The sequence below is a fragment of the Equus quagga genome, chromosome 13, assembly GCF_021613505.1.
Source record: "Equus quagga isolate Etosha38 chromosome 13, UCLA_HA_Equagga_1.0, whole genome shotgun sequence".
NCBI lineage: Eukaryota > Metazoa > Chordata > Mammalia > Perissodactyla > Equidae > Equus > Equus quagga.
In genome coordinates, this window is record NC_060279.1 from 67,746,326 (window position 1) to 67,763,313 (window position 16,988).

The following is a 16,988-nucleotide window of genomic DNA, read 5'->3' on the forward strand; positions in this document are numbered from 1 at the left end:
TCTAGCAGCAAATGGATTCATTGGGTGCATGTTGACTCGTGCCTTACATTCCTCTGCCTTAGGTCTCTACACACACACACACACACACACACACACAGCATACCACCACCACCAGGAAAAAAAACTGGAGGAACCAGCTAGCGGCCTGTTTACATCTCATCTTTCAGCAGCCTGCAGAGCCCCACCTCAGAAGAAGCTAGGCCAGGGTCACAGAGAGATCTTGAGGCTTTGTCCCAATTACAACAACCTTGGGAGCTAACACTCATAGAGAATTTGTTATGTGCCACGCATGGTTCTAAAAACTTTGCATGAATTCAATCATTTGATTCTTACCATACCCCTAACTAGGCAGGTACTATTATTATTGTCATCTCCTGCAGATGAGCAAATTGAAGCTAAGTAACTTGCCCAAGGTTGCCCAGTTATGTCTTTTTGACAAATTGGCCCTTTAGTCATTGGGAAATAGCCATTTTGGTCCCTGGTAATGCTCCTTGCCCTGACACCCACTTTGACTGATGTTAATAGTGCCACACTGGGTTTCCTTATGCTTGGTGTTTGCATGGTCTATCTTTTCCCATCCTGTTGCTTTCTACTGTGTATGTCTTTACATTTAAAGTGCATCTCTTGCAGACAGCATATAGTTGGGTCTTGCTTTTCTATCTAGTCAGACAATCTTTGCCTTTTAATTGGAGTGTTTAGTCCATTTGCATTTAATGTTGGGGCAGGTCTACCATCTTGCTATATATTCATCCTTAACTTATCACCATCTATCTTGAATGAAACCCCTTGTTTTTATATGTTCCACTTTTGAATGTTGCACATCATGCTCTGTCACTGGTTTTCATTTGTACACTTAATTTGGACTTAGCTACCTTAGAGAATAAACATTTCCAACTATAGCATGGGGGTGTGGCCAGGTGGGCCTTTTTCTCAGCCAAGCAGTAGTTTGGGCAAATTTTTACCTGATGATCCATTTTGCCCTTATTTCATAAAGTGAGTAGAAAATAGCATAAGATTCATAATTAATTCAGTTAAGACCCAGGAAGAAATGTCTAGATGAGCAGCGAGCAGGGATTCCAGCCTGAATCTTATACCCTATTGCAAAGGGAGCAGAACAAAAGGACAGAGGAGGTGTGGAGAGCTGGAACTAGATTGCTGAAGAGGTGTTTGTTTACAGCTATGGTGGGAACGTTGCCAGCCCCCCTCCAACACAGGGGTTTCTCGTTTGACGTCTTGTTGCCCATTTGATCTTTGGACATGACTTTGGTTCTTCCCTTGGTAAACCAGTGGGTACTGGTCACTGGACAAATGGTGGGCTTGCTGCCTAGAGTTGGTCCCAAGGGTCTTCTGACTTGCGCCCTGGCCTTGGAGGGCCTCGAACCTGGGCTCTGTGTCGAGCTCACAGTGCATTCTGTGAGGTAGCCCTCCTTGGTGCCCAGGGAGGGTCACTTCTCCCTGGGAGCTGGAGGACCACCCTGGAGGGATCCCAAGAAGGCTCGCCCTCCCCTCTGCAAACATTCCCCTCAGTACTCAAAGGCCGACACCTACACTTCCACCACTGGAGCCTCAGTTCCGCTATTCCAGGGGAAGTAAAGTGAGCCTCCCACGTAAGTACAGAAATCAGGCCTGCTAACTTCCTCTGCATTTTATAGACAGGCACCCTGAGGCCCAGAGGTGTTAAGTGCCTCTTGAGAGTAGATTGGTTGGTCCCGAAGTGGGAGTTTCCCTTCTGGCCTCCCCCTGGCTGAAGCACCCTCCACACAATCTCCCAGGAGCTGGGACATTCACCGTATGCTCCACCTTCGTTTAGATGGTACATAGAACGACAGGGTGTCTTTTCTCAATTTTCTTCCAGTCCTGATCACTGATGAGAATGTCTCAGCTGGGTGCTAATATATTCAATACTTCTCACTTGCTGGTCATTTCCAACATGGCAGCCAGCTGGGAACTGGTTTGAGAAGGGAGGATGGCAAGAGATGATGGCTTGGGATCCAATGAGGTGGGAAGGGACTCAGGATAAATTTCACTTCCTACTTTCCCTGGCCAAGGACCCCTTGGCCCCTTAACCCTCACACACAAATGGCTCTCTTCCTGCCAAACTGGTACCTGGTCCTGGCCCCTTCACACTCCTACTTCCTAAGGCTCAGGGGACACAGAAAAGGCATTGACAAGGGTCTGCTGGCCTCTGTAGGAGGTTAGGTGGGGGAAAGGACCAGGGAACAGGCCAGTAATCACCCATCCAGTTCCCAGGCATCTAGGGGCTTCCATAGCTACCCTCACAATAGCAAATCTTCCTTTTACAGCTGTGGAACCTAACCCTCAGAGAGGGCAAGTGATTCATTCACGGCCACCCAGCTAAAGCTGGACTGCATGCTTGAGGGTGAGGATATGCCCAGAAACTGCTCTGGAGTGGGCTTGTTGGGGATGGTGGGGGCAGGGGGGTGTTGTCATTGGGTGAACTCAAAGACCTCATGTAACAGGCTGGGCCCCAGGAAGTACTTGCAAATTAGGGTGAGTTTGGCCAAAGCCTCTTGTGTGTCCCATTCCACCTCCCACCCCAGCTCTGCCCCTGCCCCAACAGGAGGGAGGAGGAGGGCCTCTCCCGGGCTATGCCAGGAATGCAGCTGCAGCTGGGCCAGCAGGGGGAAAGGGCAGCCTGCTGCTCGAGGGTGGGTGGAAGGGCGTGCTGCCACAGTGGGAAGGGGCCTCCTCTGCTTCCCCACCCACTCCTCAGGTCCTCCTCCTCCTGGGCAGCACAGGGGCCAGGTGGCATAGAACTCTCTCCAGGGACAGCCCCAGCTCAGGAGTGTTGAGCTGGGAATATGCTTCTCCCCAGAGCAAAAGACAAATGTGGCAAGATGGGGCAGGTGCTCTGTGCCAGCAGCTCCTCCCACCACCACAGCCCGGAGCCAAGGCAATTGTTTAAAGAAATGTGCACCCAGACCCCAGAGCTCACAGCTCCAGGGCAGCTTTCTGAGCCAGGGAGGCGGAGGCTGGGCTTCCAACCAGCAGGAACCAGCACGGAGGGGAGTGAGGACAATGAGCTTGCAAACTGGCCACTGTTTCTGTATCCTGCTCACAGGCCTCTGGGTGCAGAATTCATGTCTATTATCCTTCATACGGCGTAATTTTGAGAGAGAGGGCCTTTGACAACCTCACTTACAAATGAGGAAAATGAGGTCAGATGCTCAGCTGTATATGCTGCAGGCAGGACCTGCACCCAAGTTGTCCAGAAGCCCAGAGTCTTGACCACAGGGCCAGGAGGCCTCCTATCAGCTGGCTCAGGACCCCCATGGCTATGAATTCTCTCGCACAGAGGCTGTGAGGGACCCAGCAGGAGAATGTAGTGGCATATCTGGTGTGGTGGTCCATGGCGGCTCTTGGTGGCCTTGCAGGGGTGGCAGCAGGCCTGTGCTGTGCAGTCTAACTGGGAGCCCCCAGCTCAAATCCACAGAAGCAGTTCTGGACCACCTGCCTCCTCCCTGTGTGCCCTGTGACCCTCGCTGCACTCAGAGGAGGTTGCTTTGGGCTCCCCACCATGAGGGTTCAGGGAGATGAGAGTGGACAGGGAGCAGGGGCGAAGGGGCTGAGGCCCAGGGAGAGAGGAAGGAGGGCCGCGGCAGGCAGAAAGCCAGCATGACTTGGGTCCTCAGGCTGTAAACAGCAGAGGGCCTGCCTCGTCCCCTCATCCTAAGGCGAGATGGGCTGGTCTTTCAGCGGCAGCTCACTGTCTGATACCCATGTCTACGTTCTATTAGATCCTCCCGGCAACCCCACACAATATGGGGCAGGAATAATTTCCTCCACCTTGTTGATGGAGAAGCAGACCAGAGCCGTTTGTGATCACCCAGGGGCACCTCCTGCGCCCTAGCCTGCCTTGTCCACTGCCCTTACAGGGACAAAGAGGACAGCACCCAGCCCACCTGCCTGGTTTCTCCTAGGAGGTGGGTATTTTCTGAGCACTGCTAAGCTTTTCAGAAGAGGGGCAGGAGCTCTGGGCGAGGGGACAAGCAGAAAGGAGACTCAAGAGGCCCTGGGCTGCCGCCGAGAACAGTCCTGGGGAGGTCCCTGCGGATCCCTTCAGGCAGCCAGACCCTCCAGACCCCTGCTCTGGGGCGGGTCAAGGGGAGAAAGGAGGCCCAAGGGGGCCCAAGGCGACTGGGCCAGAGCATTGGGAAGTGAGCCAAGCCAGCTCCCACAGCAATGAGGCTGGTCCTTCCCCAGAGGTGGGCTGTCCAAAGGGCCTTTGTTCTCATCCAGGTGCCACTTTCCTGAGTTCTCAGGGATGTCTCTGAGGGTCCCGAAAGGGTAAAACCCATGTGGCCAACATCAACATCTTTGCCAGGCCCTGGGGACCCTCGGAGCAGCCTCCGATGCCAAGGGTTGTGTATGTGTGCATGCACTTACATATCTGCGTGTGTGTGTCTGGACAGAGGCCAGGGGGGTTGGAGAGCTGCATTTTGCTTTGTGACACACGTGGTGGCTGGATGAGTCTACCCACTGGTGCCTCCAGGAGCTGGAGTGAAGCAAGTTCTGCTGGAGTCTGGCTTAGCACGAGGCAGGATAGGGGAGATGTGGCCCCGCTTTGCAGACATCTCCTAGTGGTTACTCAGCCTCCTCCCTCCCTTCTGCCACCCCCTCTTGTGGTCACAGGCCTTAGGGTCTTATTCTTGGCTAGCTATCAGGGTAGAAGCGCTGGGACACACAGAGGCAGGCAGGGCTGGGGAGGGGGGCTCAGCAGTAACCTCTAAGTAAGCCACTAAGCTAAATAGCAGAGTGACTTTGACTTTGGGCAGGAAACTTCTTTTTTTCTCCCTGAGGAAGATTTGTCCTGAGAGCACATCCGTTGCCAATCCTCCTATTTTTTTGCTTGTGGAAGATCAGCCCTGAGCTAACACCTGTGCCAATCTTCCTCTATTGTTTTTGTATGTGGGACAGCGCCACAGTATGGCTGGCGAGTGGAGTAGGTCCCCACCTGGGATCTGAACCTGGGAACCTGAACCCCGGTGCCAAAGCAGATCATTGAGCTTTAACCGCTTGGCCCCCGGAGCCCAGCCGAGCAGGGCCCTGGGCAGGAGACTTAATGCTCTTCCTCATTAGTTAAATCAGGATCATTATAATCCCCATCTCTTCCTGTTGTTGGAAGGATTAAATCAGATAATAGATACTACAGTTAAAGTGCTTGGCTCCCAGCGTCTGGCACGTGGTGAGAGCTGAATAAAAGAAGCGTTAATTCAGTGCTAAGGCCGCTGCCTAGGGGGATCTGGGCAGGGAATTCTGCAAACCCTTCAAATCACACCAGTTCAGTCTGGTTCCAGGAGGCTGGCCCCTAAAGTGGGAAGAGTGGAGGAGGCTGCCAGGGGAGGGCTCTGATAAGGACACAGTGAAGCAGCAAAAAGAGGCAGTGGGACAAATGGGACAGGTGAGCCCAGAAGCCAGGAGCAGTGGGGAGCTCCGGCCTCCTCTCCAGGGGCAAGCTCCAGGCTGGCTGTGTTCCCAAACAGGGAGAGACACGTAGGGTGTAGTGGGAGGTGAGGTGAGGAGATACAACCTGGGTTCTTGTCTCACAAGGAAGCTGGGTCCTGCCTGACCGGGTGATCAAAGGGATGATTTAGAAACTGTTTCAGTAAAATTCCAGGCAGAGCCTGAAAGTCAGACTACATCGTACCTCTAAGCAGGGCGGGGCACTCACAACCTGCTTCCTGGACCTTTCTGCTGTCTTTTCAGAACCTTCTACCCTCTGCCCAAGCTCCCCATCCCAGTTTCTCCTCATTCTTTCCAGTGAGACTCCTTCTGGCCTGCAGCTTCTAGGACCAGGGAGGCTGGGCCATGAGAGCCCAAGACTCCTTTTCTCAGGAGCTCCGGGAGGGGTTCACCTGGAATGTAGAACTCAAAGGGTTAACTTTGACACATCCCTTTGTCCCTTTGTCCCTTTGCCCCAGGAGCCAGTGTGCAAATCCACCCCAAGCCCAAGGACCCTCAGCTGAGACAAAGCTGTTGCCCACTTGGCCTTTCTCCACAGCTCCTCAAGATCCAGATGCAGCCCCTGGCCTGAGTAAGAAACAAATGCAACGCTTACGTCAGGCAAGGGGCTCTCGGGCTCTCCCTGTCTCTCTGCTCCTTGCAAAGGGGCCAGGATTGACCATGTAGTGGAGAAATAAAAAAGAAAGCAAACCACTCTTCACTCTCCCTGGGGAGCCCAGGTCCCAGAGCTGGGTCTTCTCAGGGTGCTGGTGGAGGAACCAAGCCGACCACATTGCCGCCAGTGGGGTTGGGGGCTCCTTGCCAAAGTGGGTGTCTATGCCCTCTCTCTCAGCCATGGACACAGGAGGAGGGGTGGAAGAAGAGAGAAAGTGTGTGTGAGAGAATGACAGAAGGGTGGGGAAGGTGAGTCAGGCCTGAGCTGCCTGGCAAGGAGCCAGGAGCAGGCCCCGGGGGAAGTGGGGGATGGGAGGCCCTTCTTCTCCCCAGGTGGGGGCACAGGTCAGGGCTGAACAAGTTGGGAGTACTTGATCCCCCTGCCTCCTACAGTGACAGGGCCAGGGTCAGCCTTGAACCTGTGGCCCAGGGAGACTGGGAAGCCCCTTCCTCAGAGCAGGGCTGGCAATGAGGGATCTGCCCGTCCCCAGCCAGCCTCAGACGACAGCCCCCTTCCCTCCAGGATGAGTCTTTCTTGCCACTCTGCCCCGAGGGCTGCCCATGTTTATTCAGCCCTGGTCAGCTCTCTTAACTTCTAAGCCAAGACCACAGATGCTGGCCCCAAGGACCCCTCTTCTCTGCCCCTTCCACTAACATCCACTGGCCACAGAGCCCTAAGCCAGATGCACCAGCCAGATGCACCACAGCTCACTCTCTAGTCCTGCTTCATCCCCGTCCCTTTCTCACCTCCCACTGAAGCTCCTCCTTTTTCAGGAAGAGGTCCTGACTCCACCAGGTTCCAGGGTCCTTGTCCTCAAGCTGGCTGTCTCTCACTCCACCTGCCCACATGCAGAACAAGCCCAGGTCCCCAGAACTTCCAGAGAAGTTGCCATTTGTACCAAGACCACCCAACCTTGGCCCCTGGCCTGGGCAATGAGCAATCGCAGCAGAGCCCAGGGGCAAGGTCAGGACACTGGGTTCTGGCGAGCCCTCTGGATCCTGGACACTGTCCGGCCTCAGCAAGCCTTTCCCCTTGCTTGTCTTCTATTTCCCTTTGGGTCATGTGCCTCCCTGAAGGAGGAGGGGCATGGAAAACCCATCCCGGCCTCTCTAATACAGCACCCAAAGGTGTCTTTGCCATGGCTGATGGGCTTCTCCAGAGGCAGTGGCAATTCCCATGTGACAGATGCCACTTGTGAGTCCTTGGGGTCAGGGCCTCAGGAGTCTTGGCTAAAGGGGCCCAGCAGACAGTCAGCTTTGTGGAGTCCCCACCTCTCCTCTGGTCACCTGTGTTGCCTGGGTGTGCTTCTCGCATCTCCCCATTGTAATAAGTGTTTATGGGAGGGCATCTGTCTTCCCTACCAGTTTGTGTGCTCCCTGGGGGCAGGGGCCTGACCTGTTTGTCTCTTGTCCCCTGTGTCCAGCACAAGTGGGGGACATTCATGGACATAGTCACTCGTGTCTATTCCAGGAGGAAATTGCAACACTATGTTGCGAGAGTCCCATGGCCCAGGTTAGAGGGAGATGTTACCCAAGTCTGGTTCCCTCCAGAGCCCCAGGCCATGCTGCTTCTCCCCCTCCCCACTGAGGGGCTCCACTTCCACCTGTGACCACTCAGCTCCCCCAAGACTCCCCTAACCAACAAATAGGGTCTGATTAATCACAGCAAGGTACTGGCCTCTGAACACCAAGAAGGTTTGTCGTCAGGCTCTGCAGACAAACGTCACAGATGGCCCAGCTCCATCTCCCCCGGCCTCAGCAGGCCCCCATGCCCATATCAGCCGCCGACCCTCGAGAGTGATCACTGGTACCTGAGGCAGCTGCTTTGTGCACTGCTCAAGCTGGGCATGTCTGAGCCAGCTGACCCTGTCGTCGTGCCCTCCTCACTTCCAGGGGTCCTTGTGGGAGACCTCCCTCTTCTCTGGGATGTTTGGGGCCTGGCCCTGCCCAGACCTCCCTGTGCAGTTTTCTCGCACCCACCACAACCTCAGCCTGGGTTTGCTGCCCCAAGTCATGTCTGTGAGCTGTGGGCACCTCCTTCCCTGGCTTTATCTTCCCGGGCAAATGTCATGAAGAACCACAGCCTTTAGCTCCACATACCCTCCCCTGGGCCCTGGGAACCCCCGATCATCATCCCGTCCCATTCTGTGCCAGCTACCTTGTCCCAATCCACCACTTTGAGCTTTGGCTCCATCGTAGGGTCTGTCTCCTGAGTGTTCACAGAGGCTACAGCCCCATTCTCCACGGAAGCCTGGAGAGAGAAGATACGAGGTGATTACCTACAGTGGGTGAGGGAAGAGAGCCCCCAGCCGCCCTGCGATGAGGCAGCCAGGAGTGATGAGAGCCCTGTGGTGGGGCAGGGTGGGCGGAAATCAAGGGCGCTGAGCACAGCGAAAGCAGGCAGACACTGTTGTGGGTGGTATTAGTCTCTGTACTTTTCTTCTCCCTTAAAAAAATAATTTCTGCAAAAACAAGAGGCAGAAAGAGGTGGGAGAGAAAAGGCACTGGTGGAGGGACTATAAGGAAACGAGAGCTGTTAGTGGGACTGCTCTGGGCAAGGAAGTCCCTGCCAGCCTCCCCTGGGTCCCTGGCAGGTGTCAGGCAGAGGGAGTCACAGGGAGTCACCTGGCGGGCTCACTGTGGCACGCCCGATGACTACCCCACCTCCCTCCCTCCCTGGTAATTCAGCAGAGCTTGTGGGTCACAGGCTGGGACATCATGTCCATGTGTCCACAAGAAAGAAAGGCAGCAGAGAGTGAGGGAGACGGTCCATCCAGGAACGTCCATGTGTGGGTCAGCTGCCACACATGGGGCAGAGCTGGCAGAGGACAGCCTAAATGGGCTCAAGGTTAAATCGAAGTAGCAAAGAGGTAGAGACAGAAGGAAATGGAATGTGTGGGGAAAATCATGTGGCCCCAGCTGGCCCTGATGTCACATAGGGTGAGGCCGGAGAGGGCAGGCCAGCACGTAAGTACAACTCAGGCTTCCCTACAGGAAGGGTGGGGAGAACACTTGCCAATGGGGGGCCTGCCCTCTGCACCCCTGTGACTAAAGGAAACCAGGGTGCTCGTGGCCGTGGAGGTGCCCTTGGAAGCTGGGTATCGGCAAGAGCCTGAGGGGACTGAGCAGCCATCTGGGTTTTCTCTTGTCACGATTCTTACATTTTTGCTTCCAATGAACCAAGAAAACCTGATGGTGACTGTGATGCTGGCATTTTCTGGGAAAACCCACATGTAACCCAAATAAAAGGGAGCTTTCGTGGTCCTTCCTGTCTTGATTGGGGAATCTCACTATTTTTAGTCTGTGTCACCATGCTAATACCTAAATTCCTAAAAACGGATCTCTGATGATTTCTTAAGGACAAAGAAAAGTGTATAGCATACCATACAATGACACTCCCTAAATATCCAGTGTAAACGTCATATGATAATCTTGTCCTCTCTAATTCTGTTCTAGCCTCAAAATACCCCCAAGTTTCCCCATCACTGAGCTGTTGATTCTCCCCCCCCCCCCCCCCAGAGAGTTCTTTGCACCTGGTCACCCCAAGTCCTTTCTTAAGGAGAGTGACCTAATCCTTCTCTGCACCCCTAACTCCATCCCTCTCTCAACAAAAGGTGTATCTTGGGGCCTGCGCATGCCAAGCAGGGAAGGAGTTATCCTGTATTGTTATTTAATGCTTTTGTCTGTGCTATACTATTCAGACACCCCTGAGTGGCAGACACAGATCTGTTTTGGGCACACCCACCTGAACAACCACTGGAAGCAGAGGAAAGGGCCATCGCCTCTTCTTACTGGGCACTTGGTACCCACGCTCCTGCTCACTCAAGTCTGGACTGTTTCCTGAGAGCTCCAGTCCTTGGGAAAGTCTCCCTTCTGCTCAGCTGGCTGCCTCAGTTTCCAGAGATCACTCCTGGCTCTTCCCCTCTAGGACTGTACAAGTTCTTTCTTTTTCACCTGGCAGGCTTATACATATATGAAGACAGCCAGTACCCCCCACGCCCTGCCATCTGCTTTTCCCCAAGGCCCTCTTAGGACATAACAGGGTCTCTAAGTACAACGGTTGGTCCGTGTTCCTTTTCCAGGGCAGGTGTGATGGGGCCAGGGCAGAACCCCGCAGGGCTCGCACCTCCCTCATATAGAATGTCATACTTCAGGTCATGGAACTCCCATTGATCTTTCTGACTGCCATCTTACATGGCTCATTCACCTAGCTTATGTCCACCTGAAGCCTTTTTCGTGGACTACTGCTGCTGGTATGGAGTGTGGAGAGCTGGTGTGGTCCAGGAGGTGATTTGGACCTGCAGATCTGTTCATTGGAGGATCACAAAAGATGTGTGACGAAGACAGGGATACCCTGAGTAGTGATGAATGGGAGAGCAGTAGGCAGTGGAAAACAGAGAAAGCTTGAGAAATGGGATCCTCAAGGGGAGTTTGCAGGGATGGGAAGCCCTGGCTCCATATCAGCCTCCTCTTCAGGGGCTGGTGGTCTCAGTGAAGTATGGTCCCCTTCCTTGTCCCTCAATTCTTCCTGCAAGGATCTCATCCATGGTTACTGCTTTCATCCACTCATCCACTGCCATACATGTTTGAACATCTGCAACGTGTCAAACCATCAGCTCAGAAGACTCTACAACAGCTCTCTCTCTGACACTGGCCCCACTCCTTGCCCTTGAAGAATGTTTCCAACTGCCCACATCATAGTCTGACCCAAGAGTCCTGCTCTCCCCTCTGATACCACATTCCTAAGAGTGAACTTACTATGGTCCACTGCAGATCGGCTTATCCTTGACTTCCCTATATTTTAAGTCTTTCCCCTGTATCCGGTATTCCCAAACTCCTCTTCTGTTATGCCCTTGGATTAACCCTAATTGTTCCCTCTAGTCAGTGTGGACGACTTGCCATTTCCCAAACATGCCTTGCATTTTCCTTCTTAAGTGTCGCCTTGTCCAGGATGATGACAGAGGTCACAAATTCACAATATTCACAAATGCTTACTATGTGCCCAACCATTTAATCATCATAACTGTATGAAGTAGGCACAATTATCATTCCCACTTGACAGATGAGGGAACCTATGCATGGAGCAGCCCCACAGCTAGCGAGGGGTGGAGCCAGCAGTTGGACTCCGGAATATTCTCTTGACCACCATGCACTTCTTTCCTAACCATTCTAGACAGAAATGATCTCTTCATTTTCCGACTTTTAAAAAATCATACTTCCCACGTGTCCCAATGCCTCAGGTGGTCTTTATAATTTCCTGCCTCTTGTTTTTGTATGTTTGGGCAATTTTCTCATTTGTCCAATGGTGTTATAGATTCCTGTAAGGCAGAAAGCTACTGTTTTCTCTATCTCAGGCTGCCTAGGATGGGCTCTTGAAAATATTAGATGCTGCACTCACATTTCTTTTTTCTTTTTTTTGAGGAAGATTAGCCCTGAGCTAACATCCACTGACAATCCTCCTCTTTTTGCTGAGGAAGATTGGCCCTGAGCCAACATCTGTGCCCATCTTCCTCTACTTTATACGTGGGACACCTACCACAGCATGGCTTGATAAGTGGTGTGTAGGTCCCTGCCTGGGATCTGACCCAGTGAACCCCGGGGCACAGAAGTGGAGTGCGTGAACTTAACCGCTATGCCACCAGGCGGCCCCACTCATATTTCTTGAGTGGACCATTTTCAACGTTGGGTCTTCGCAAAACAGCCAAGGTCCCCTAGACTCCTGCAGTGTGGTAGGCTTGGCTGCTGGGGATGGAGCTCTGAAGATCTGCAGGGCTCATGCTCCTCGGAAATGTACAATAAAAAGGGTCGACACGTCTGCTTAGATGAGCAGGGTGGCCCAGGATACTGAACACAGCATCTTAGAGCGCCACTCTGGGCTGTATAGGACAGTGCCCACATACAAGGGTCAAAATTACAATAATCTGGGCCATAGATTTTCAGTGCCGTTTGGCCACACACAGGATAGGCACAAGCAGAACTGAAAGTACACGAGACCAATATGAGAGTGCCAGCATTTTATTTTGCCAAATAAAAATATTTTTAAAAATTATCATCGGCAGCTTTTCATAAATGAAAGGAAATTTCAATACCAAATAGGTAGGAAACACATGCTTTCAGAATAAAAGGCAGTTCTTCCCAAGGAAGGGCATTTGGCAAATTTACACTAACATTAAAAAAAAAAAAGGTTCTATTTAAAAATATTTATTAACGCAGAACAATTGCAACTTAAAATTTTCCGTGAGTATTAACTGTACATAATTGTTTTATTGGTTCAAAGTGGTGGGTGTGGGGGCTCTAAAATCGATGTGTAACAGGAAGCAGATCAAATTTTCACTTTGTTCCTGTTCTGAGGTTTTCTTAAAAAATTACTAAAAATCCGGTTTTGCAGAGACGTTGGCTAAAAGTGGGAAGAGGACGTTTAAGGTTTCCTCACTCAACTGGAAATCTTCCAGGTGAAATGAGGGAAGTGGCAGAGCCCCACGGCTCTCTGCCTGCCTCCTGAGAACCAGGAGGAAGAAGGGCTCGCACTCAGGGCATGGCCCACTGGCTGGCATCCCCAGCACGGAGCGGTCAGGGATTCTCTCAAGGTAGCTCCCTTGAATTGTGGACCAGCGCCGTCTGAGGGCTGGCGCTGGGGGCACAGTGTCTCTGGAGGATGAGGAAGGGAAGGGAGTAGGCACCGTTTCCTCCTTGTCCTTCACCCTCCTTCTGCTGCCCCAGCTTAATCACAACTTGAGAGTCCTGGAGCCACCAGGCAGTAATGTCGTGGGCGATATGCTTTTGGCAAATAAATCCCAGACTGACCATATAAGCAAGGTGCTCTCTGGGTGGCCTCATCACGACCACACCCCTCGCTGGCAGAAGCCCAGGTTATTAGTCACAAGATCGCGCACACCTCCAATCTGGGAGGAGACTTCAAGGAGAGCCAGAGCGCGCAGCACGTTGGTGCCGCCAGGAGCAGAAATTCCCTCAGGTACAAGGAAGTGTCCCCTAGCGTGTCTTTCATTGATTGTTTTCTCAAGTCCAGTTGTGAGATTTCAGAAGGTCTGAAGACCTTTTTCCGCACACAGACAGGACATAGCCTCCCTGGAGAAGCTCTCCCATTCCTGCTCTAAGGGCTGCTCCCATCTGCACCGGGCGAGGTGGGGTTGGGGGGGGCAGGGTCCAGAACTGAGTCCGGCTGGGAGCCGCTGCACCACACACACTGATCTGGGCCATGTTTTCCAGGCTTCCATGCCCCAGTGTTTATTTTATAGTTGAGCTGGGCTCACCCTTGAATTCCACAGGCAAATACCATCCATGAATCAGAAGTGTGTAAAGGTCATTCCTGGGATCGAGGGTATGGCTCAAACTTTAAAATACTTTTTTAAAAAAGTTTCTTGGAAACTTCCACAATGCATAAAAAACTCTCCTGATCCTGAAGGCATGCCAAAGGGAGCTTTAAAAACCAAAAAGCATTCAGAAAGTGAAAAATATGTGTGTTCTTTTCCAGGAGGTGAAAATCGTTGAGCGATGCCTTCGGATTGGATGAATTTCTGTATTTGTAAGGGAAGTGAGTAATTCCGTAGTCAGACTCATACTGGCTGTCACAAGAATGGTCAGCCCAAGTGTTAATGGATGAGGCTGGACGTGGGGTGTCCCATCCACCTGTGACAGGTGATATTCTTCTCAGAGAGTCCACCTGAAGGATACAAGACTATCCTGGGGCAACAAGAATGGAGCTGAAGACCCAGCCCCTTGTGCTGGCCCCTCTAGACCTCTCTACCTCGGGGAGGCAGGGAGCGGACCAGCTGGCTGCAATGCTTTTGTAGTCAGGCCCAAGGCTGTTTGGGGAGGAACCCAGTGAGTCCAGCAGGGTAGCCCCAGCTGAAAGCATCTGGCTTTCCTCCTGCATTGGCCTCTTTTTGTCTGCCAAGCTGGAACGTAAGTTCCACGAGGGTAGAGACCCTGCTGTCATGCGCACTGCTAGGTCCCCAGGAGCCAGCACACGGTCAAATACTTACTGAAGGATACATTAATGAGTAGATGGTGGCCTGTTTAGCTCTGGTGGCCCAGGCCTGGAGAGGTCCCCAACGTGTATGGAGGCCAGGCAGGAGGAGAGCTGCCCCAGCGCCTTCCAAAGCCTGTGTGTACTTGGAGAGAGAAGGTCAATGTGCTCTGCCAAGGAGATTGGGTAGACAGGCCCTGCTCATTCTGAGCTGAGAACCACTGGACATGCTGGGCAATAGGGTGGGGGCAGTGAGGAGGGCATTTTGATGCCTTTAGGTCCTTCCAGCCACAGTCCAAGGCTTCAGGGAAAGAAGCCAGTGAGACAGCCATGTCAACCCAACTTTCTCCCAGCGTAGGGCCAATTCCTGGCTGGTCATGAAGCATGATTTCCTCTTGGGTCAGCCCAAGCCATGGCTCTCCTCTCATGGAGATGGTCCTGCTGACACCACTGTCCCTTCTCCTGGGCTCCCTCCTCCTCCCACCTCCCTCACACTCAGTTCAGCATCCTCAGATCCAAACTCACAGAGGATGCAGGAGTGGTTCCCTGCCAGCACCCTGAGGTTCCAAGCCAGTCTCCCCAGCACATCTGTGCCTCAGGGAGGCAGCCCTCAGGGGGCAGGGGGAAGAATCCAGGGCCAGCCTTTAGTTCTAGACGCTGTGCATTCATCTCCAGGCTAAGGGACACAGTTCTCTACCAGGCTCCATTATCAACTTGCTGTGTGACCTGAGGAACTTCCTCTTGAAACAAGAAGTCGCTTCTCTCTAGAAAGCGCACCTCAGGTTCCTGCTCTGTCCTTGAAGGTTGAGCAGGTGACATCAATGAGTGAAGCAGGCAGGGTATGGTTCATGGTACGGACCCATTTTGTCTGCACATTAAACATGTAAGAATATTCTTCACTTCTGCAAGGAAAGATGCTCACTCAGAATTTCCTTAAAACATGAGGCACCAAGAAACAAAAAACCAAAACCATGAGGCACCCTTTTGCTAGAGACATGGGTACAGAGAAAAAAAGAGATGCAACAAGTGCAGTAATCAACAGTCATTGTCACTTGGTCTTGATATCAGGGAGGCTGCAGGGCACGGAGCAGACTGCAGTGAAGTGGAGGCATCAGGCCCTGTTAAAAGGGGTCAGCCCTGGGGCCGGCCCCGTGGCCAAGTGGTTAGGTTCGTGTGCTCTGCTTTGGCGGCCCGGGGTTTCGCCAGTTCGAATCCTGGGCGCGGACGTGGCACCGTTCGTCAGGCCACGTTGAGGCAGCATCCCACATGACACAACTAGAAGGACCCACAACTAAAAATTCACAACTGTGTACTGGAGGGCTTTGGCAAGAAAAAGGAAAAATAAAATGTTTAAAAAACAAAAGGGGGGAAACCCTGACTTAGGTCAGGTGAGGACAGAGTCCAGTGCTGTCAGACCTTCTGATTTCTCAGAAAAGCTGAAACACTAGATTTCTATGTGAAATCTTCAGGTTTTAAAATTTGACTTGCATTTAAAAGAAGCAAATGATGGGGACCAGACCAACCTGTCTGAATACAAATGTAACCCTTGGTCTGCTGGTTTGCAATGTCTGGGTGAACTGCAGCCTCCTGCCCCTGCTTCGACCACAGAGAAGGGTGGGCATGGACAGGCAAGAATGAGGGTTATGCACCCCCTGCACAATCCCCAGGACAGGGGATCCAGACAGGAGCCTGCATCCAGGCTGTGTCCCTATGGGGCACGTCTGCACAGTCAGCTGTACCAAGGCCCCAGGTAGGGTGGGTGACAGGCTAGCACCAGAGGGATCAAAGCCCCAGCAAGTTTCAATAACGGATGACCTCTTCCTCCCTCCAGATTAGCCAAGAGGATTGACTTCAGGAGGAAGCTGGGGGTGGGGGGCAGAAAGGGGTGGTGCATGCTGATTTCACCGGTTCTCCTCCCCTTGTGATATCTGGAGAGGAGACCAAATTCGTGAGGCTGAAGGAATCACAGTGGAGATGGAGGCCATGCACCAAGGATGTCACCTCCAGGGTCTTACTTCCAAGTATAGAGGCCCGTTATGGGTTAAATTGTGTCCCCACCACCCCCAAATTCATATGTTGAAGGCCTAACCCCAAGTACCCCAAAACGTGGCCTTATTTGGAAGCAGAGTCTTTGCAGATGTAATTAGTTACGACAAGGTCATCAGGGTGGGCCCTACTCCAACATGACTGGTGTCCTTTGTAAAAAAGTGTCTTTTGTAAAAAAGGGTAAATTTGTACACAGACACACGCAGGGAGAATGCCATGTTAACATGAAGGCAGAAACTGGGGTGATGTATCTACAAGCCAAAGAATGCCAAAGATTGCCAACAAACCACCGGAAGCTAGGGAGAGGCCTGAAACAGATCCTTCCTCATGGCCTCAGAAGGAGCCTTCCTTGCCAACTCCCTGATTGCAGACTTCTAGCCTCCAGAATTGTGACACAAGAAATTTCTGTTGCCCAAGCCACCCAGCCTGTGGGACTTTGTTACAGCAGCCCCAGGAAACGAACACAAGGCCTCAACCTGTTCCCCTGGGGTCAAGTCTAGGCCACAGAAGGAGAAGGACTTCAACCAGGAGAGAGAACAACTGAGAGAGGCACCCATGGAGATGTGGAGACGATTCTGCTTCTCCTCCTGCGCTGAGGAGGCAGCAGAAACCAGGGTCTTGCACTCAACACAGCCTTCCTACGGGGCCCTCCTTAGCACAACCCTTGGCCTACTTTGCACCCCTCCCCACCCCCAGCCATGTGAGTCCTGGGACAGCCATGCCACCTCCATGGTGAGCACCATTACCACCCTACATGTGCGGCCAGCTTCTCATTGGTGTCAACACAATTTCCTCTGAGAGACTGGAAGGAGGTATT

The 16,988-nt window shown here is 52.5% G+C and overlaps 1 protein-coding gene across 1 annotated transcript in view; it reads right to left on the minus strand.

Moving 5' to 3' along the window:
• Window positions 1-16,988, minus strand: part of FA2H (fatty acid 2-hydroxylase) — a 49,701-nt gene that overhangs the window by 14,981 nt on the left and 17,732 nt on the right. Inside the window, exon 2 of the mRNA XM_046681849.1 lies at window positions 8,297-8,389. Coding sequence (XP_046537805.1) covers window positions 8,297-8,389 — 93 coding nt within the window. The remainder of the gene's footprint in view (window positions 1-8,296; window positions 8,390-16,988) is intronic.